Source organism: Nannobrachium achirus, assembly GCF_963921795.1.
Source record: "Nannobrachium achirus genome assembly, chromosome: 13".
NCBI classification, from domain to species: Eukaryota; Metazoa; Chordata; class Actinopteri; order Myctophiformes; family Myctophidae; genus Nannobrachium; species Nannobrachium achirus.
The window spans coordinates 40,205,023-40,228,196 of NC_137833.1; the positions used below are offsets into that span (position 1 = coordinate 40,205,023).

Consider the following 23,174-nt stretch of genomic DNA (forward strand, 5'->3'; position numbering starts at 1 on the left):
TCATGAAACTTGTATACACGTATGCGTCTCCTCATGCCGAACAACTTTTGCACTCTGACTTTTGACCTCTGACCTTTAGATCCCCCAGAATTTTGAATTATATAAAAAACAGTAAAAATCTATCTCCTCCTGGGATTTTTGCGTTATGCGCACAAAACTTTTTTCACATGAACTTTGGACCAATACGGTCAAACTAGTCTCGGCGGATTTCTTTTAAAGTGAAATATAATTTTTTAATACTTCAATCAATATTGCGGTTTTATGCAAATTATTCTTCAGCCTCTAAATCATACATGCAAAGTTACACGTTCATGGCATTTGGCAAAGATGTGGAGGGTTAGTCAAAGTATCACTGAAACCAATTTTATTCCAATCGGCCAAAGGGGGGCGCTATACAATGCGTTTGAAAATTCAAACTTCAAACGGGCATAAGTCATGACTCGTTTCGTTTGAAGACATGCAACTTGTTACACGCGTGCTTTGACTCAAGCGGAAGACATCTGTGTCGTTGTTAAGTAAGCTCCGCCCTTCGATTTTCCGCCATTTTGAGCAGTTTGTAAAACGCATAAACCCGCTTTTATTCTGGAATTTTCGCTCCACGTGCACAAAACTTTTTTTACGTGAACTTTGGACCGATATCTAAAGATCTGTCAGATCGGATTTCTTTAAAATTGAAACATGCTTTTTTAAATAAATTCAATGAATATTGCAGTTTTATGCAAATTATTCTTCTGCCTCTAAATCATACATGCAAAGTAACATGTTCATGGTATTTGGCAAAGATGTAGAGTGTTAGTCCAAATATCACTAAAACCAATCTTACCCCAATTGGCCAAAGGGGGGCGCTATCTCATTTTGAGCAGTTTGTGAAACGCTTAAACCCGTTAGGATTTCTTTTTGCAATTTGCATGAAACATTCTACACACAATCTAAGGACCTTTATATAATATGCCTATGAAGTGCACACACACACAAAAAAATAATAATAATGAATATAGCTGCAAGCAGCGATAAAGTGGCCAAAGCCAAAAACACCTCAAATCATGAACACAGCCTGCAATGTGCGTGAAATCTTACAAGCACATTCCCAATAGGTCAAGGAACAGATACCACCCTTCTTACATTGGCCTGTTATAGCGCCACCAGCGGGTCAACTTTTGCACAACACATTTTTGGAACAAAATGGACCAATCTTTGACGTCAGTAACGTCAAAGAGAGCACTGCCTGCGATCTTGACATTTTGTACTTTTATAGCCATTGTTTTCTGGCTTGAAGCGAGCCCACAATTGTTTCGAAGGAACAATATTTTTCTAGTGAGAACTTGATATTGTCATATCAAGTTCTCCTCAAAACTTCGGTTCCTTTCTACTCCTACATACTTAGTGAGAAAATGAAAATAAAAACATCAATGTGTTCAGCTTACAGTGGCGAAGTGTGCTATTATTTTATACAGCAATCGGCCAAATGGTGGCGCTGTAGGAAGCCTTCGAAAGTGCGAACTTTGAACAGGTAGAGCTCATGCTCTGTTATACGTACAGCCATGAAACCTGTATACACGTATGCGTCTCCTCATGCCGAACAACTTTTACGCTCTGACTTTTCACCTCTGACCTTTAGATCCCCCAAAATTTGGAATTATATGAAAAACAGTAAAAATCTATCTCCTCCTGGGATTTTCGCGTTATGCTCACAAAACTTTTTTCACATGAACTTTGGACCAATACGGTCAAACTAGTCTCGCCGGATTTCTTTTAAAGTGAAATATATTTTTTTTATAATTCAATCTATATTGCGGTTTTATGCAAATTATTCTTCTGCCTCTAAATCATACATGCAAAGTTACACGTTCATGGCATTTGGCAAAGATGTAGAGGGTTAGTCAAAGTATCACTGAAACCAATTTTATTCCAATCGGCCAAAGGGGGGCGCTATACAAAGCGTTTGAAAATTCAAACTTTAAACGGGCATAAGTCATGCCTCGTTTTGTTTGAAGACATGCAACTTGCTTACACGCGTGCTTTGACTCAAGCAGAAGACATCTGTGTCTTTTTTAAGTAAGCTCCGCCCTGAGATTTTCCGCCATTTTGAGCAGTTTGTAAAACGCTTAAACCCGCTTTTAATCTGGAATTTTCGCGTCACGTTCACAAAACTTTTTTTACATGAACTTTGGACCAATATCTAAAGATCTGTCAGATCGGATTTAAAAGAAAAATTGAAACATGCTTTTTTAATAATTCAATGAATATTGCAGTTTTATGCAAATTATTCTTCTGCCTCTAAATCATACATGCAAAGTAACATGTTCATGGCATTTGGCAAAGATGTAGAGTGTTAGTCCAAATATCACTAAAACCAATCTTACTCCAATTGGCCAAAGGTATATCATTTTGAGCAGTTTGTGAAACGCTTAAACCCGTTTGGATTTTTTTTGCAATTTGCATGAAACATCCTACACACAATCTAAGGACCTTTATCTAATAAGCCTATGAAGTGCACACACACAAATAATAATAATAATAATAATAAATATAGCTGCAAGCAGCGATAAAGTGGCCAAAGCCAAAAACACCTCAAATCATGAACACAGCCTGCTATCTGCATGAAATCTTGCAAGCACATTCCCAATAGGTAAAGGAACAGATACCACCCTTCTTACACTGGCATGTTATAGCGCCACCAGCGGGTCAACTTTTGCACAACACATTTTTGGAACAAAATGGACCAATCTTTGACGTCAGTAACGTCAAAGAGAGCACTGCCTGCGATCTTGGCATTTTGTACTTTTATAGCCATTGTTTTCCGGCTTGAAGCGAGCCCACAATTGTTTCGAAGGAACAATATTTTCTAGTGACAATATCTAACCGTCATATCAAGTTCTCCTCAAAACTTCGGTTCCTTTCTACTCCTACATACTTAGTGAGAAAATGAAAATAAAAACATCAATGTGTTCAGCTTACTGTGGCGACGTGTGCTATTACTTTTTACAGCAATCGGCCAAATGGTGGCGCTGTAGGAAGCCTTCGAAAGTGCGAACTTTGAACAGGTATAGCTCATGCTCTGTTATACGTACAGCCATGAAACCTGTATACACGTATGCGTCTCCTCATGCCGAACAATTTTTACGCTCTGACTTTTGACCTCTGATCTTTAGATCCCTCAGAATTTGGAATTATATGAAAAACAGTAAAAATCTATCTCCTCCTGGGATCTTTGCGATACGCGCATGAAACTTTTTTCACGTGAACTTTGGACCAATACGGTCAAACTAGTCTCGGCGGATTTCTTTTAAAGTGAAATATATTTTATTAATAATTCAATCAATGTTGCGGTTTTATGCAAATTATTCTTCGGCCTCTAAATCATACATGCAAAGTTACACGTTCATGGCATTTGGCAAAGATGTGGAGGGTTAGTCAAAGTATCACTGAAACCAATTTTATTCCAATCGGCCAAAGGGGGGCGCTATACGAAGCGTTTGAAAATTCAAACTTCAAACGGGCATAAGTCATGACTCGTTTCGTTTGAAGACATGCAACTTGTTACACGCGTGCTTTGACTCAAGCGGAAGACATCTGTGTCGTTGTTAAGTAAGCTCCGCCCTTCGATTTTCCGCTACTTTGAGCAGTTTGTAAAACGCGTAAACCCGCTTTTATTCTGGAATTTTCGCGTCACGTGCACAAAACTTTTTTTACGTGAACTTTGGACCGATATCTAAAGATCTGTCAGATCGGATTTCTTTAACATTGAAACATGCTTTTTTAAATAATTCAAACAATATTGCATTTTTATGCAAATTATTCTTCTGCCTCTAAAACATACATGCAAAGTCACATTTTCATGACAAAATAGTGTAGAGGGTTAGTTCAAATATCACTGAAACCAATCTTACCCCAAATGGCCAAAGGGGGGCGCTATATAATTTTGAGCAGTTTGTAAAACGCTTAAACCCATTTTTATTCTAGGATTTTTTTTGCAATTTGCATGAAACATTCTACACGCAATCTAAGGACCTTTATCTAACATGCCTATGAAGTGCACAAAAAAAATTATAAAATAATAATAATAAATATAGCTGCAAGCAGCGATAAAGTGGCCAAAGCCAAAAACACCTCAAATCATGAACACAGCCTGGGATGTGCGTGAAATCTTGCAAGCACATTCCCAATAGGTCAAGGAACAGATACCAACCTTCTCACATTGGCCTGTTATAGCGCCACCAGCGGGTCAACTTTTGAACAACACATTTTTGGAACAAAATGGACCAATCTTTGACGTCAGTAACGTCAAAGAGAGCACTGCCTGCGATCTTGACATTTTGTGCTTTTATAGCCATTGTTTTCTGGCTTGAAGCGAGCCCACAATTGTTTCGAAGGAACAATATTTTTCTAGTGACAATATCTAACCGTCATATCAAGTTCTCCTCAAAACTTCGGTTCCTTTCTACTCCTACATACTTAGACAGAAAATGAAAATAAAAACATCAATGTGTTCAGCTTACAGTGGCGAAGTGTGCTATTATTTTTTACAGCAATCGGCCAAATGGTGGCGCTGTAGGAAGCCTTCGAAAGTGCGAACTTTGAACAGATAGAGCTCATGCTCTGTTATACGTACAGTCATGAAACCTGTATAAACGTATGCGTCTCCTCATGCCGAACAACTTTTACGCTCTGACTTTTGACCTCTGACCTTTAGATCCCCCAGAATTTTGAATTATATAAAAAACAGTAAAAATCTATCTCCTCCTGGGATTTTTGCGTTACGCGCACAAAACTTTTTTCACATGAACTTTGGACCAATACGGTCAAACTAGTCTCGGCGGATTTCTTTTAAAGTGAAATATATTTTTTTAATAATTCAATCAATATTGCGGTTTTATGCAAATTATTCTTCGGCCTCTAAATCATACATGCAAAGTTACACGTTCATGGCATTTGGCAAAGATGTGGAGGGTTAGTCAAAGTATCACTGAAACCAATTTTATTCCAATCGGCCAAAGGGGGGCGCTATACGAAGCGTTTGAAAATTCAAACTTCAAACGGGCATAAGTCATGACTCGTTTCGTTTGAAGACATGCAACTTGTTACACGCGTGCTTTGACTCAAGCGGAAGACATCTGTGTCGTTGTTAAGTAAGCTCCGCCCTTCGATTTTCCGCCATTTTGAGCAGTTTGTAAAACGCGTAAACCCGCTTTTATTCTGGAATTTTCGCTCCACGTGCACAAAACCTTTTTTACGTGAACTTTGGACCGATATCTAAAGATCTGTCAGATCGGATTTCTTTAAAATTGAAACATGCTTTTTAAAATAAATTCAATGAATATTGCAGTTTTATGCAAATTATTCTTCTGCCTCTAAATCATACATGCAAAGTAACATGTTCATGGCATTTGGCAAAGATGTAGAGTGTTAGTCCAAATATCACTAAAACCAATCTTACCCCAATTGGCCAAAGGGGGGCGCTATATCATTTTGAGCAGTTTGTGAAATGCTTAAACCCGTTAGGATTTATTTTTGCAATTTGCATGAAACATTCTACACACAATCTAAGGACCTTTATCTAATATGCCTATGAAGTGCACACACACAAAAAATAATAATAATAATGAATATAGCTGCAAGCAGCGATAAAGTGGCCAAAGCCAAAAACACCTCAAATCATGAACGGGTCAACTTTTGTACAACACATTTTTGGAACAAAATGGACCAATCTTTGACGTCAGTAACGTCAAAGAGAGCACTGCCTGCGATCTTGACATTTTGTACTTTTATAGCCATTGTTTTCTGGCTTGAAGCGAGCCCACAATTGTTTCGAAGGAACAATATTTTTCTAGTTGTGGGCTCGCCTATAAGGCGAGCACACTTTAGATATTGTCATTATTTATTTATTTATTTATCTATCAGGCAGGCATATCAAGTATCAAAAAACTTCGGTTCCTTTCTACTCCTACATACTTAGTGAGAAAATGAAAATAAAAACATCAATGTGTTCAGTTTACAGTGGCGAAGTGTGCTATTACTTTTTACAGCAATCGGCCAAATGGTGGCGCTGTAGGAAGCCTTCGAAAGTGCGAACTTTGAACAGGTATAGCTCATGCTGTGTTATACATACAGCCATGAAACCTGTATACACTTATGCGTCTCCTCATGCCGAACAACTTTTACCCTCTAACTTTTGACCTCTGACCTTTAGGTCTCCCACAATTCGGAATTATATGAAAAACAGTAAAAATCTATCTCCTCCTGGGTTTTTTTTGTTACGCGCACAAAACTTTTTTCACATGAACTTTGGACCAATACGGTCAGATTTATCTCGGTGGATTTCTTTTAAAGTGAAATATCATTTTTTAATAATTCAATCAATATTGCGGTTTTATGCAAATTATTCTTCGCCCTCTAAATCATACATGCAAAGTTACACGTTCATGGCATTTGGCAAAGATGTGGAGGGTTAGTCAAAGTATCACTGAAACCGATTTTATTCCAATCGGCCAAAGGGGGGCGCTATACGAAGCGTTTGAAAATTCAAACTTCAAACGGGCATAAGTCATGACTCGTTTCGTTTGAAGACACGCAACTTGTTACACGCGTGCTTTGACTCGAGCGGAAGACATCTGTGTCGTTGTTAAGTAAGCTCCGCCCTTCGATTTTCCGCCACTTTGAGCAGTTTGTAAAACGCGTAAACCCGCTTTTATTCTGGAATTTTCGCGTCACGTGCACAAAACTTTTTTTACGTGAACTTTGGACCGATATCTAAAGATCTGTCAGATCGGATTTCTTTAACATTGAAACATGCTTTTTTAAATAATTCAAACAATATTGCAGTTTTATGCAAATTATTCTTCTGCCTCTAAAACATACAAGCAAAGTCACATTTTCAAGACAAAATAGTGTAGAGGGTTAGTTCAAATATCACTGAAACCAATCTTACCCCAAATGGCCAAAGGGGGGCGCTATATAATTTTGAGCAGTTTGTAAAACGCTTAAACCCGTTTTTATTCTAGGATTTTTTTTGCAATTTGCATGAAACATTCTACACGCAATCTAAGGACCTTTATCTAACATGCCTATGAAGTGCACACAAAAAAATTATAAAATAATAATAATAAATATAGCTGCAAGCAGCGATAAAGTGTCCAAAGCCAAAAACACCTCAAATCATGAACACAGCCTGGGATGTGCGTGAAATCTTGCAAGCACATTCCCAATAGGTCAAGGAACAGATACCAACCTTCTCACATTGGCCTGTTATAGCGCCACCAGCGGGTCAACTTTTGCACAACACATTTTTGGAACAAAATGGACCAATCTTTGACGTCAGTAACGTCAAAGAGAGCACTGCCTGCGATCTTGACATTTTGTGCTTTTATAGCCATTGTTTTCTGGCTTGAAGCGAGCCCACAATTGTTTCGAAGGAACAATATTTTTCTAGTGACAATATCTAACCGTCATATCAAGTTCTCCTCAAAACTTCGGTTCCTTTCTACTCCTACATACTTAGACAGAAAATGAAAATAAAAACATCAATGTGTTCAGCTTACAGTGGCGAAGTGTGCTATTATTTTTTACAGCAATCGGCCAAATGGTGGCGCTGTAGGAAGCCTTCGAAAGTGCGAACTTTGAACAGATAGAGCTCATGCTCTGTTATACGTACAGTCATGAAACCTGTATACACGTATGCGTCTTCTCATGCCGAACAACTTTTACGCTCTGACTTTTGACCTCTGACCTTTAGATCCCCCAGAATTTGGAATTATATGAAAAACAGTAAAAATCTATCTCCTCCTGGGATTTTCGCGTCAAGTGCACAAAAACATTTTCACATGAACTTTGGACCAATACGGTCAAACTAGTCTCGGCGGATTTCTTTTAAAGTGAAATATAATTTTTAAATAATTCAATCAATATTGCGGTTTTATGCAAATTATTCTTCGGCCTCTAAATCATACATGCAAAGTTACACGTTCATGGCATTTGGCAAAGATGTGGAGGGTTAGTCAAAGTATCACTGAAACCAATTTTATTCCAATCGGCCAAAGGGAGGCGCTATACGAAGCGTTTGAAAATTCAAACTTCAAACGGGCATAAGTCATGACTCGTTTTGTTTGAAGACATGCAACTTGTTACACGCGTGCTTTGACTCGAGCGGAAGACATCTGTGTCGTTGTTAAGTAAGCTCCGCCCTTCGATTTTCCGCCTTTTTGAGCAGTTTGTAAAACGCGTAAACCCGCTTTTATTCTGGAATTTTCGCTCCACGTGCACAAAACTTTTTTTACGTGAACTTTGGACCGATATCTAAAGATCTGTCAGATCGGATTTCTTTAAAATTGAAACATGCTTTTTTAAAATAAATTCAATGAATATTGCAGTTTTATGCAAATTATTCTTCTGCCTCTAAATCATACGTGCAAAGTAACATGTTCATGGTATTTGGCAAAGATGTAGAGTGTTAGTCCAAATATCACTAAAACCAATCTTACCCCAATTGGCCAAAGGGGGGCGCTATATCATTTTGAGCAGTTTGTGAAACGCTTAAACCCGTTAGGATTTCTTTTTGCAATTTGCATGAAACATTCTACACACAATCTAAGGACCTTTATATAATATGCCTATGAAGTGCACACACACACAAAAAAATAATAATAATGAATATAGCTGCAAGCAGCGATAAAGTGGCCAAAGCCAAAAACACCTCAAATCATGAACACAGCCTGCAATGTGCGTGAAATCTTACAAGCACATTCCCAATAGGTCAAGGAACAGATACCACCCTTCTTACATTGGCCTGTTATAGCGCCACCAGCGGGTCAACTTTTGCACAACACATTTTTGGAACAAAATGGACCAATCTTTGACGTCAGTAACGTCAAAGAGAGCACTGCCTGCGATCTTGACATTTTGTACTTTTATAGCCATTGTTTTCTGGCTTGAAGCGAGCCCACAATTGTTTCGAAGGAACAATATTTTTCTAGTTTATCTATCAGTCAGTCAGTATCCTCAAAACTTTGGCGCGATTCATCTCTTAAACGCTTACACCTTTCAACACCATTCAAATTTTTATGTGTTCAGCTTACTGAGGACACGTGTGCTTGTATTTTTGGTTTTGAAATGTTTTGTAGTATAAATATAAAAAAATAAAAATGTTTAACTTTAAGCACCCAATGCATTTCCAATGGGTTTACTGAGTGGAGAGAAGGATAATAGACCCATGTTTATGTTAAGGCGCTGTGGCTGCAGTGTTCACACTTCAGATATGCTATCTATATCATTGCGTTCACACAGGTCTGCTCTCTGATTTGATCCAAATGTCTAAGCTGTGTGATGTATAAAACTATAGTTATAGTTAAAACTATAAATAAATGTCCCTCTCCACTCTACTGATTGCACAGCTGTGATCAAGAATCAAGTCCGGGCAATGGGATGTAAATCCCATAGCCATATATCCTAGAGCCCGCAGGGACAGTCAGCCATATTAGTGGTTGTTGTTGGTTGTCAGGGAGATATCAAAACCAATGCATTTCCAAGTCAGATCCACAACACAATAAAAGCCATGCTCCACTCCTCAGTCTGGAGTGGCCACATAGAAGAACGCCTTGGTTATAGACTTATAGACATAGTGGAGGACAGATGTGATCTGGGATTGTTAGCCTACAGTATATGCACTCAATATACTCCTAGTGGAGTCCATTTGACAGTTGCTGGTTCCCAAACACAGAATCAAAAATGTAGATCTAGAACACATAGAATATGTACAGTACAGTAAGGTTCAGTAGAGTACAGTAAAAGTACAGTAAGGTTCAGTAGAGTACAGTAAAGTACAGTAAGGTACAGAAAGGTACTGTACAGAAAGGTACAGTAGAGTACAGTACAGTACAGTAAGGTACAGTAAAGTACAATACAGTACAGTAAGGTACAGTAGAGTACAGTAAAGTACAATAAAGTACAGTAAAGTAGAATAAAGTACAGTAAGGTACAGTGGAGTACAGTAAAGTACAGTAGAGTACAGTAAAGTACAGTATAGTAAGGTACAGTAGAGTACAGTACAGTAAGGTACAGTACGGTACAGTAGAGTACAGTATAGTATAGTACAGTAAGGTACAGTACAGTACAGTAAGGTACAGTAGAGTACAGTACAGTAAGGTACAGTAGAGTACAGTAAAGTACAGTAAGTTACAGTAGAATACAGTAAAGTACAGTACAGTAGAGTACAGTAAGTTACAGTACAGTACAGTACAGTACAGTACAGTACAGTAAGGTGCAGTACAGTATAGTAAGGTACAGTACAATACTGTAAGGTACTGTACCTTACAGTACCTTAAAGTATCCTATTTGTTGGGTTGGAATCGAGCCCACACTGTTTCGAAGGAACAGTATTTCTAGTTATCATTGGTATCCCGACCTACTTACTAAGCTGGAGAGACCTGTTACTTTATAGATTTGCCTTTTCATCCGCCTTGGCTAAGCTCGATTCCCGGTGTACACCCTGGTGTACACAGGCATGTTAGCATTTTCCCCAAGCAATCATAATTTACGTTTGCATAAATGGTTGCATTGTACCGTACCTGGTTGAACTGAGACAGGCAAGATGAGTCTGTTTTATCAAGGTCTTTGGTCATAGCCTCGTAAACCAGCTGGTTCACGAGGCTACTTTGGTCGTGGAATGATTAGAAGGCAAATATGGATATGATGGCCATGGCCATGTCCAGCTCATATTTCAACGTTTAGTATTAATATTTATTCTGTTAGTTGTTTTTATATATTTTTTTTATATTTTTGTTGCACATTTCGGTCATTGTTTTGTTTTAGTTTTTATACTACTTTGGCCTCATGATCTTGGCCAGCTTACACTTACACTACTTGAACCTCGTTCCGTTATATCAACTAAAAATGCAAGATCATGAAGACTGTCTCTCTCATCTCTGCCACTGGCTTCCCTGTCTCATTAATGAATAGTCCAATTTCTGCATGTGGCCTAATTGAAAGTGATGTTTGACTGTGTGCAGAGGCAGGCCATGTCCATCATTTTCGGTCAAAATATCATAAATTGCCAATCGCTGAGTTCTTAGGCTCTAAGGAAAATTTCAATTTTGATCACGTCATTGCTCTCATCAACTGCAATAGAGAAGGCAATAAATCACTTCACTTTTTTTCATTAGTTGACAAATCTCCTGCAATGTCCCCTGATTCTCTCTGCCTTGCGGTCTTCAGTGCAAAGCTGGCGTTCTGGGGTGATATGACCTAAGTGGGTCCCTTGCGTGAGGTGCTTACACACAGCCATGTTCAGCAGCCTTGCCGGCACTGTTACGGCAGAGAGTGACTGCCACACACAGTCAGATAACTGAATGTGAATATTTTATTTTAAATATATATGTGTGTGTGTGTGTGTGTGTGTGTGTGTGTGTGTGTGTGTGTGTGTGTGTGTGTGTGTGTGTGTGTGTGTGTGTGTGTGTGTGTGTGTGTGTGTGTCAGTCATGGGATGGATGGGGTGGCCGGTATGTATTGGTATTTTGAGGCAGTGGTCCTTAGACCATATTCATTTGAGCATTTGGCTCTGGAAGTGCCAGTTGGATACATTCCATCTAGCAGGTCACCAGAGGGCGCTCACTGGCCAGTTTACCGAATGGTGGAATGGCAGATGGAACATGAAGGAACAGTTTTATTCAAGTAAAGTGGCTGTGTCAGTAGGGATAATGGTACGTTACTTTGAGCCAAATACCGTCGCAGGATGTTTTGATATTCATGCAAATATTGATCAACATTATTTCCTATGGTGCCTCTCAAATCAATGAAACAAATTGTGGTGGGGGGCTTTATAGGGTTCACAGGAAACTAGCAGAATTCAGATTTGAGGGATTTAAGTGTTCTCTTAATGGAATTTAGAGCAAACAGTTCCTCCGCTTTTTTAATCCGAGGCACCCCTACATTATAGTTTTTTGTCCTTGTATGTCCAAAACCGTTCGTTTTGTATTTATCACATATAAAATGTACTAAACTAGTGAAAAAAGCAGATCTACAAGCACACAACTTGTGTGCTTGTAGATCGGCTGTTTTCACTAGTTTTGTGCGACAGTCTTGTATGATGAAGCAGGGCTTTGCTTTACCAAAAGACGTACACATTTAAAACTTGGGGATACAAGGTTTCTGCCCGACAGTGACAATATTTTAGTGATTAAGTTGCGAGGAAAACGTTGAGATAATAGCCATTTTGGTTAGAACTGACTGAAAATAACTTATCTCGCGGCACCCACTTTGAAAATCCCTGATCTATACATCTCAATTTCTTCTTTGAACTCTGCTGACCTCTAGGATTAGCTTGACAACTATGCTACTCTCATAATCTACACAGGGTGATGCCATGTCTGAGCTCTTGAAAGCCCAAGTAGGATTATCATTAAGTAGGGTTTTCGAGACTTTTCAAGATAAATGGTCCAAAGTGGGACTTTATGAGTACAACGGAGAAATAAGTACCTTCAAGGCCTTGCTGTCTTCGTTGTATTACGTTCTTGTATTCCTCCATCTCCTTCTCTGTATGCCCACTGAATGGATTTGGGGGAAGAGAACGCATCTGCTCTTCATCCTCAATAATGAAAGCCTGTTAAGATAAGACATTAAAACATATTTATATATTGGACTGACCTGAAGAAATGTGAACGCACAGAACAAAGTACACTATGAGCCGAAGTAGCAAATAGCCGATATTCTTTATAGACAATGAGTTTTGGGGCATCGGTATTATGCTATTTTGAGATGGTAGATATACTCACTGGTCCAGGAATGGTGTCCACAACGATGCCTGCCAGTACCTGAGACTTTGGCCCGGGGGTCATCTGGTCACATCTGTTCAGTTCTCTTATCTATAGAAAACCGTTCAAGATTGTTTTTCTTTTATACTGTATAGGTGGTCTTGCATGTTTAGCCCACCGACAACATTTCACAGTATAATTGAAGCTACTGCCAACCATTATAATTGACTATGTGGATGAATATGGATTCCACTCACTTACAGAGACTGGCTTGAGAGCAGCAATTCAACACACTAACTATCGCTACGCAATTATTGTGTCAAAGATATTACATTATTGTTGTTTAATGCATTTTTAAAGCGCAAATTGATTTAAAATCTAGCTGAAAATTGTCTCCGGAAAAGATATTGATTTATTTCAATTCATATGAAAAACCGAGGTTAGGGTTACTTATTTAGTAATGATTTTATAACTGTGAAGAAATAAAGCTATTAACAGTAAAATGGTCTATGTTTAAGCGCTGAATAGACAAATATGTATTGACATCGGTGTGGTCCTTTAACCACTTCAACCCCAGCATCCGTATTCTGGGGGGAACACTTGCTGAAAATGGACGATCTACATGTTCGCAACACATTGTGAGCTTGTAGTTCGCAACACATTGTGAGCTTGTAGATCGGATATTTTCCGCAAAGAGATTTGGTGTACAGTGAGGGGAAAAAAGAGCGTACCAAGTACAGCTGCAACCCCTCAGGTCCGTTACACCAAGTAAGGAGGATTTAAGTGGTTCATCATGTTGAATTATTTACGTCATATCTCTTAGAGAAAGACGCTGAAACTGTCTGGTTAGCTAATGACATTAGGTCAGTCCAGAGTTTTACACTTGACATGTTGTCATGCTAGAGGGGTGCTCTTTAGATCATGATCAATATATTTCTTTGGTAAAGAAGTTCAACAGCAATTCACCCGCATTATACAGAACAAAATGTTCTGTCTATGGGATGTTTTGAGCTTGTCAACAAGAGGCGTAAACTTGGAATATAAAAAGCAGGTTTCACAGAGCTGAAACAAGTATTGCATAATATGCAAAACACTACAATGGAACTGCTGAAGATGAGCACATGTGAATTGACATGTTTGGGCTCATGGTGTATTTGTAACATGTGAAACACACATGATCTTCCAACTCACCCTGTTCCTTTTATCCAAAACGTCTGTGGGATTTGTGTTTAGTGGAACAAACTGATTTGGGTCCTCTATTCTTATTGGGGTGCCGATACTGTTGCCTGGCTCTGAAGATTTCATCCACTAAAAAAAGAAAGAGAAGAAATGGAAAAAGATCAGAGTTTTGTCCAATGAAATGTTTGAAAGATGCATTTATTATAGTTTCCACAAGAGGGCAGGCTGATACAGAGAAATTGCAGCTTCCTCCCTTTGCTATACAGACAAATACTTTTGTGAAGCCAAAGCTCAGAGTCGGAGTGTTTGTCTACAACAGGGGTCTTCAATGTTTTCAGGCCAAGGACCCCTTGGTTGAGAGAGAGATGAAGCAGGGACCCCCACAACCTTTTCATAGATTCCATATACCGTAGTTTCATCGTTTGACAGCACAATCGTCAGTGTCTTTTGGATTCATGTCAATTTGTGTTTTCAGATATTTAACCACTTGAACTGTCAATACTTAATAAACTTGACGTTTCATCCTGTACTTGGTTTGCTCTTTTTCCCCTCCAAAGCTCTTTGCTGAAAATAGCCGATCTACAAGCTCACAACGCCTCGCACTGCCAGGCGTTGTGAGCTTGTAGATCTGCTATTTTTGGCTAATGTTCTCAGAATAGGGCTAGGGTTCAAGCGGTTAATATAAAAAAGGAGAAAAAAGGTTTCTATCACACAAAGATTTGGAGGACCCCTTGTAGTAACCCTGAGGACCCCCTAGGGGTCCCGGACCCCCTGTTGAAGATCCCTGGTTTACAATTCCATATAGAATCCTACAGCCTGTACTCACCATAGTCTTGGTCCGAGGGCTGCACTCTCCACTGGGCGCGCGTTCCGGCACATTGACCTTCAGGTAGCTGTTGGGCGAGTTAAGCCAACGGGTCCTCTCTCTCTGTTGTTTCTGTGCCATGAACGTAAATGGACTACGCAAGCCAAGCTCATCGTCCTCCAATGGTACTGCATATACCGTGGCAGGGCTCTCAACATCATTCTTAGATCGAGGTTTTGCCCGCACAATGGGGTTCCGGTGGATGTAGCCTGTTCTGTAGCCCTAAAAGTTCACAGAGACAGGAGGATACATTGTCCTGGTGTTAAAAGGATTATCCTTTGCAAGAGGCAGAAAACAGTTGCAGTTTGACATAATATTCCATCGCATAACTATATCAACTAGTTATAGATCTTCAACACAGACCACCCAGGGTGCTCTGAACCTCTCTCTCTCTCTCTCTCTCTCTCTCTGAAAGTTCAAAACCTTTCGCAGGGTTCACATGAATGACACTTGTTAGAGACATGTCCAGGAGAAGATAAGACTTATCAGTCAGTATAATCTAACCATGGGGGATAGAGGGGGCCTGTTGTTGAGGGAACATCAAAGGAAGAAAGACTCAAGCAGACTCTCACTGACGGCAATCCCCAGGGCACAGTAAAATTCTCAGTGTTCATTTATCCATTTCTTAGTCGGAGAGTGTACAAATGTATCCGTGTACACTCTCAGAGTCAAATTAACACTAAGGATTTTACTGTCTGTCTGTTAAGTCCACTCCATGCTCTCTGTGTGGCTGTGTGGTCCGTGTCCTCTTACTCCCCACAGCATGCCTTCCCATCTGGAAGCCATGACAGCGGGGGTGGGTTCGCTATGATCACAGAGAGCTGAACAAGCCAACACAGCTGCAGCCTCCTCCAAGACCAGTTGTTAGCCATAATGAGTCGTGACCCACCATGACAAAACATCAGACATGCCCGCTCTGACATCTTACCGAGAGAATTTGTCAGACAGACGCTATTAGCAGTAAGGTAATAGAGGTGGTCAAACTGACTGAGCTACAATCACACCAAATATATTGCCGGATGAGTGAATGCAAACACCCACGCTATCCACGGGTTAACAATAAATCACTACCTTTGTCAGGAGGCCAAAAGGCCCTTCAAGTCAATTTGACACAGTATTGAGCACTGCATAGACAGAATCTGCTGTAAAACAAGAACATCCAATTATATGAATAATTGCATGGTTGAAATACTGTACATGTCTCGTTTCATTGTGTGTTCCGTCAGTCAGTCTTGTAATCAGACACTTCCCCAGGAAGTGCACCGAGAGAGGAAACTCAAAGCATCATGGGTAAGGGGCAGGGGGGTCAGGGTTCACTCACCAGGTTGTCGAGCATCCTCATAAGGGACTCGAACTTCGCCTCGCCCACTTTCCATCTGACCTCACCGTCAATCACCACCCCCGCGGAGGCCACGCCCTGGGTCAGGGGCTTGAATTTGTCCCTGTCCAAGACCACAAGGTTGTCCACTCCACCAGAACACCTCAACGCGTTCACCTACAGGAGGACATGGATTAAATACATTATTTCAAAGATGTAGTGTTTACTTCTCTGGTTCGGAGTCGTCTGCCAAAAATAGTCTGATGGCAAAACTGAGCATGAATAATGTTAAATATCATATCAATATCAATCAGGAAGTTTGAACAATGCAGGTTAGGCACACGTAATTAAAAATCTCTCGAAAATCAGAAATGTGCAGTCTCAACTGAACAGGAACTTCCTATCTAGACCCTAGAGTAACTCTTTCCAGTATGGCCAGGGGAATTGTCGGTACGTGTTTCTGAATTGTCACCATTGTGTCAAATGTTGGTGTATTGACAAATGACAATATCTTAAGCATACATGACAACAATGGAAAAACAAATGCAGTCAAGAAGAAGGAGATGAAGGCACCCAAAATCCTGCCTCACGCAAACAGTATTTCTGTCCACAAACACCACAGGGTTCCACCTGGCGCTGGTTGGGAACAATGGTCTCAATCACATGTTTGATTTTACTTTGTTGAAACAGATGTTAAACACATTGCCAACATTTCTTCTCGTGTAGAGAAAATCTTGCATTGTTAAAATCTAAGGTTGGAGGGAGACCAAACTAAATTTGAGTCAATTCCAAAATAGATGGAACAATTGTCCCTTTGGGGGGGGAAAAAAGATGAAAAAACTAACATATACTGTCAGTACTATCACTATGATATTCATGTTATTAAAATCAGGACACACAGATCAAATGTTCTTAAGTGACCACAGTGTTATGTAAAACAGTTAAAAGCATTCGCTATGCCCTTAACTGTGCAATCTAATATACCTGGATTTCACACGCCTGTTGTGAGTGGTACACATAATGGAAAGCCTCTTCAATGGTTTCCCCCAGAGCAAGCAATCCATGATTTCTCAAGACCAGAACCTACAAAACATATTAAGACATGCTTGAAAAAATACATTAGGACCACTAGTAAAAACAATATGGTTTAAAATGTGTGTATTAATGTACATTCCTAATTCCATACAAGCGGTTAGATGCTGGAGTTTGCATAAACTGCATAAACTAACATTTGAATAAAGCATTTAATGACAAACAGGCACAAAACATAAGATGGAAAAACAACCATCTGATAGCAAACAAAGTAGGTAAAGCTTGTCAGGTCATTTCAGGCCAGTCACAAACAACTAAGCACACAAACACTCCTCCACATGTCCAGTATCAAAGATGAGCAGCACATTATGCATTCTCCTGTGCGCTTACTGTCGTCAACATAAGCTGGTGGTTTGATTTTTACCTTGGCAGTAGGGCCCAGGGCTTTCTGGAACTCCACCTTCTCCCCTTGATCATCCAGGCAGCCATGGTAACCAAAGTAGGCGATGTCGCCTAGAAGCAAAGCCTCCTGGGAAATGGGCAGGATGCCACATTTCATGGAGGACACCTGTTGACACAGGATAAAAGCAAACTGTGACTGTTGTGTCGACAACTAAAAGGCACATTCTTGCCATCGGGGATCAAATAAAACTTTACTGTGCAATGGGAATCACGTGCCATGCAATTTACTGGAGAACCTCAAAGGGACTGGTAATGCACATTAAAAGGTGTCTGCATTCCAAATAAGTAAGGCATGCAGAGGGATGGTTTTATTCAACTCATTTCCCCTGAAGCCAAATATGCATTTAGCTGCAGCTTATTATGTCCCGAGAAAGATTAAGGTCATATAACGCTCATTCATTATACAAGCTTGGAGCATACTTACAGCAGCTGTAGCAGAAGTATGTATATGTATGATACACCTCACGTCAGGCCGCATGGAGTAAATGGCAGCATGGGGACTGAAGCCAAAATGGTCGATCCCCAGATCTGTAGTGCCCTGTTCCACCACATCACCAATCATGTTCACTTTGACCTTGGAACCACAGAAATGCAATACGATAAGGGTTGTGATGGCGGTCAAAACAATTAGCAGTAAAATTGATTTCCTTGTGTGATAAAACGTGGCACTTTATTTTTTATCCATTTATCTAATGGGGTTTATTGCGATGTCTTTGCTGCTCAGTGCTCACAGTCCAAAATTTGTAACTACAAGAAGAAAGAATTGTACATTTAAAACCAGACAGCTAAATACACGGTGGGGAGTCTGGGGACAAGATGAAAATGTGTTAAATTAACACATATTTTCTCAGAGACCTTTTTAGTGAACGTAATGAGTAGTTTGGTTTCAACACATTCTCATGGCCTACTCATTATATTTTGCCACTTGGTCAGGTACCTTTGATGTCCAATGCCAACACAGAATACGCTCCTTCATCTACCATGTTGCACACCATATTGGTATGCAACTTGGACTGTGTAATTAATTTAACACACACCAAGGGGACATCTGTAAGACTAGCTATTGATTCTTCCTGCGCAGTAAATTAATCAGAGTTAATGAATCCATTTGTAACTCTGGATAAATTCATACTCAATATTTTGCGTGTGCCTACAAAATGGAAATAACAGATATAGATATATATTCTGAATTATTGTTTATTATAAACAAATGCACCACACACCGCACATTGTACTCACCAAATTTGCTGCTGTGACTTCGGCAAAAGACAGACCTTGTGGACTAATAAGAATATGATCCTGCTCTTGGCTCACCCGCACCTGACGGGAAATAAATTGATAGAATTACATAAATGTGTGAAAAAGATGTAATAATTAATTACCGGTAATAGTTAATTATCTAAGGCAAGTGATTGTCATACATTAGAAGCTTAGCCAACAGATAGCGCTGCTTAATTACCCCCCCCCCCCCCCCCCCCCCCCCCGGAATGTTTTGTACATATCAACATATTTGTTTATGATCTCTAGTTCTTTACATTATAAATACATATTAGAACACGGAAAGTTGTATTACATGTCATAATAATAATGTACAAAGATAAATAAAAAATCACAACAATCACTGTGGCAGGAAATGTGTACAATATAATTAGACATAATAATGTTGTATTCTTTGTAGCAGAATGCCTGGTGGCTCTCCACAGTAGCAGGTTACAGTTTAATGCTAAACCGTTTCTGAACTAATTTACAAAATGCTTTCGTTACTACCCAAATCATAATATTTTCCTACATTTCCTAGGTACTGTACATGTTCACACGTTCACATCATACGACTGATGTGTGTTTAGAACCTAAATCAGATTAAAGCAAAAACAAAAGGTGACAAAAACAAACATAATCATCAGTGATCCTCAATATTAGATGGACTCCAGTCTGGACCCGGACTGAACCACAACTATCTCTGGACTCTGGGCCATTTATAGTAAATTATAGCCTACTTTTCATAATATATATTATTTGTTGCCCATTATCTATCTACCACAAGTCAAACATCTCCTTTTTTATCCGCTGCATGCAGCTGTTTGACTGTGCGTTGTGCGTGATTTGGTTTAGTCCAAAAGACGTTACTTTGGGGTCATTGAGAGTTCACAAAGTACACAGTGCAGAGCGCATTTTTTTGGGGTTTTACAGCTGTCTGTACTTTTAGTTTTGACAGCACTTTAGCAACAGTGGAAGTCTAGATTTCAAAGGTGAATAAAAATGCCATGCTAAAAGGTGGACCCTGAAAAATCGGCATTTCAAAGAGGAATGGACTCAATGCATTCATCCTTACTTCAACCAGACTGATCAGCTTAATATGCCAAGAGATGTTAGCTCTGGTGAACAGCGTTCACGTTTGAACTGAGGCAAAATGACAGGTAAAATAAAGCAAATCCCACTCTCATATTCCAAAGCTACCAGTATAACTGACATTTTTGGCTGGTGATTTGATTAAACATCTTTGTGATGTAATAAAAATAAAATACACCACTACTACCATCCTTAGTTATTGTGGTTGCCCTAACAGGGTAACCACATTAACTTAGAGATCTCCATATATGGGCATAAAAGGGACAAGGACCGTTCTTTAGTTATGGTCCGTTGAAAAAAAGCGTTGTTTGACGATCAACACAATCTGGGAGTAGAATCCGAGATAAATCCACTTTTCTCTAACATTGGTCTGAATGGAAAACCGGATGTCCGGGTGGCTTATATGGTGGCCAAGTGCGGTGAAATCTGAAAACGCGCTTTTCCGTAAATGGCGACCCAAGTGTAGGGGAACCAAATAAAAGGAATCATTGAATATACAACGTATAAAACAGCAGCAGCATACACAACAGTCATACACGTTAGTTGTAGTTAAAAACATACATTTTTAGATATATGTAGATTTGCCCAAGACCAGCCGGAGTCTGGACCTTTGTCTCGTTGAAAAATGTCTTTGTGGACCTTTAAGATTTGTATTTGAGCCTTGAGGACCCCTGCTTTAGATGATTATGTTTAGGTTTTTGTCACCTTTTGTTTTAGCCTTGTTCTGGTGAATATAATGCTAAACTAGAAAATGCTATGTAGATTACTTCTGCAAGGCATTATGGTATAAGTAAAAACACACGCACACACAAAAATATAAACCAACTCAAAGAATTACTGCACGGTAATTAGAGTATGTTACTCTATGTAAAAGAGTATGTAAAAGACACACACACACACACACACACACACACACACACACACACACACACACACACTCGTCCACACAGGACGATCAATAGTTAGGTAATTTTAACAACGCCTTTCAAAAAACAGAAACCAGAGAACCCAGACTTGATGTCATTAAGATGAAGGATGCGCTCTGTTATGAAACCTTGTTGTAGATTGTAAAAGTGAGAATATTTCAAGTAGAATCTTCTGTGGAGAAATCTAAATGTCTTGATCATCTCATCAATATTAATGCTTGCCTCTTCACTCAGATTGATTTATCTTTCTTCACCTCACCAATTCATTCAAGTCTTGGCTCTCTGGCTTTGGACAAGAAGTAGTTCACTTTGACCAATATCAGCATGAGACATTCTTACTTACAATTGCCTTAGTACACGTAAATAAATGATAACAAGGTTACAAATATTTAATATGACATACAGGGAGATAGCTTTGAAACTTGCACTTACTGTTAGGTATGAACTTGTGAATCGAGCCCAGGTAAAGAGATCAACAAGTCTGTAGAGGCTGGCCAGCTTGCAGCGGTTCTGTTTCTCCCCTTTGGCAAAGGACGGAGACTCAAAGCCATACAAGTCATTGACTGGGGTTACCGTCCCTAAGCCTGCATCAAACCACACAAAACAAAAAGATAGTTGTGTAAACAAGTCATGTGCCATCATGTGATGCATTAATAAACGATTTCGCTTAAAGCGGCATTATGTAACTTTTTATTTTTTATGAATAAAATGTAATTTTGTCCAATCTGTATTTTAATACAATATAACTTGTACAATTGGGTAGGTTGTATTTTGTCTCCCTGCTCTTCTATTGTGACTTTTAGATTGTATCAAAGGTCATGTCTCTAGATCTCACCTAGACACAGGATCCTACATGAATAATGACATGATGGTAAAGATTCAATTCATCCCGAGCAAGCAGTTAGCCACTATAAGCTCAATGCTAAAAATGTCAGCACTTGCAGAGGAAACCATAGTCAGCACTTGCGGAGGAAACCGGGTTCAAATCCAGGGCAGAAGATAAAAGTTACATAGTGCAGCTTTAAGCTCACACCTGGTACATAATATGTTTACATCCTCCTCCTTTAAATCTCCTTTCTTCTTTCATTTATATTATGTTTCTTTAATCAACATCTCGCTCAAAATGTTTGCAGGCCTTGTACACATTTTAGTGTATGGGAGGGGCTTACAGTACATGTACAGTATGTTGCAACATATTTGTTTTTGTAGGCTAAATTCTGATTTAGGCCTAACTATAGGTCTACAAAATCACATCTTAGGGGCCTTGAATAACCACTGCTGAATCATAAAAGTGTCTGCTCTCAAAACATTTTACAAGACACGGCAGGATATTTTGAGAGCATACTGTATAAGGGCATTCAACCAAACAGAGTGCTGTGGTTTTATGGCCACTTTAAGAGTGATTTCTTAACTTTTACAAAGGAGCAGGTCAACCTTAATTACTTCAAAGCCGTATGGCGTGGGCGTGGCAGGCCATGTTTACATTTCTCAAACATTAACCGTTTTGACATTCCAACTTTTTGGAAAACTGATCTTTTGTAGCCCCAGGCCGAAGTGCCACAGTGACCTCTGTTCATGCATGGAGGGCAACATAATAATTGACGCTGCAGACAGCTGTAGTTCATTATTCAGGCTGGGCATGTGGGGTACTTAATGGAAACAGTCAGGATAAAGAATGCTGTCAACATGTTTTTTGTTTTTTTTTGTCTTCCCCATCATTTCAGTCACAAGAGTCTGAGAATTCAGCTTTCGACAATGAAGATACTCAAGCTGCATAATGCACCCAGACAAAGAGAAGACGTATACATGGAATGATAATCAGGCGCGTGCACGCACGCGCACGCACACACACACACACACACACACACACACACACACACACACACACACACACACACACACACACACACACACACACACACACACACACAGTGCCACTCACTAATGGGGGATGTTAAGGGGCCAGTCCCTCCCAAAGTGCTCGCCATGATTAGGTCAGCTATCTGCCGCAGAACCTGTAGGCCTGCGGGGCTGTTGCCCTTGGTCACCTGATCCTGGATCAGGCCTTCCAGCTCATCCTTAAACACCTGGAAAATATAATGAACAGAAGTTGAATTGAGTGAGGAGAACAGGAACAAAAGAGAAACATCTCCACCTCCATTCAAAATGCTGGACACAGGGGCGTCACAAGGGGGGACTGAGTTACTAGGGCCCAATTATTTTATACTTTAGCTATTGAAAAATAGCAGATATACAAGCTCACAGCGAGCTTGTACATCTGCTATTTTTGAAAAGTCATGAAA

At 39.6% G+C, this 23,174-nt stretch overlaps 1 protein-coding gene across 1 annotated transcript in view; it reads right to left on the reverse strand.

Moving 5' to 3' along the window:
• Window positions 1-23,174, reverse strand: part of LOC308296875 (gamma-adducin-like) — a 53,153-nt gene that overhangs the window by 17,611 nt on the left and 12,368 nt on the right. Inside the window, exons 3-13 of the mRNA XM_080740225.1 lie at window positions 22,814-22,958; window positions 21,304-21,455; window positions 18,836-18,916; window positions 18,021-18,170; window positions 17,559-17,702; window positions 17,087-17,185; window positions 16,106-16,279; window positions 14,746-15,006; window positions 13,932-14,048; window positions 12,762-12,851; window positions 12,466-12,589 (exon numbers count right to left, since the gene is read on the reverse strand). Of these exons, the coding sequence (XP_080596351.1) occupies window positions 12,466-12,589; window positions 12,762-12,851; window positions 13,932-14,048; window positions 14,746-15,006; window positions 16,106-16,279; window positions 17,087-17,185; window positions 17,559-17,702; window positions 18,021-18,170; window positions 18,836-18,916; window positions 21,304-21,455; window positions 22,814-22,958 (1,537 nt within the window). The remainder of the gene's footprint in view (window positions 1-12,465; window positions 12,590-12,761; window positions 12,852-13,931; window positions 14,049-14,745; window positions 15,007-16,105; window positions 16,280-17,086; window positions 17,186-17,558; window positions 17,703-18,020; window positions 18,171-18,835; window positions 18,917-21,303; window positions 21,456-22,813; window positions 22,959-23,174) is intronic.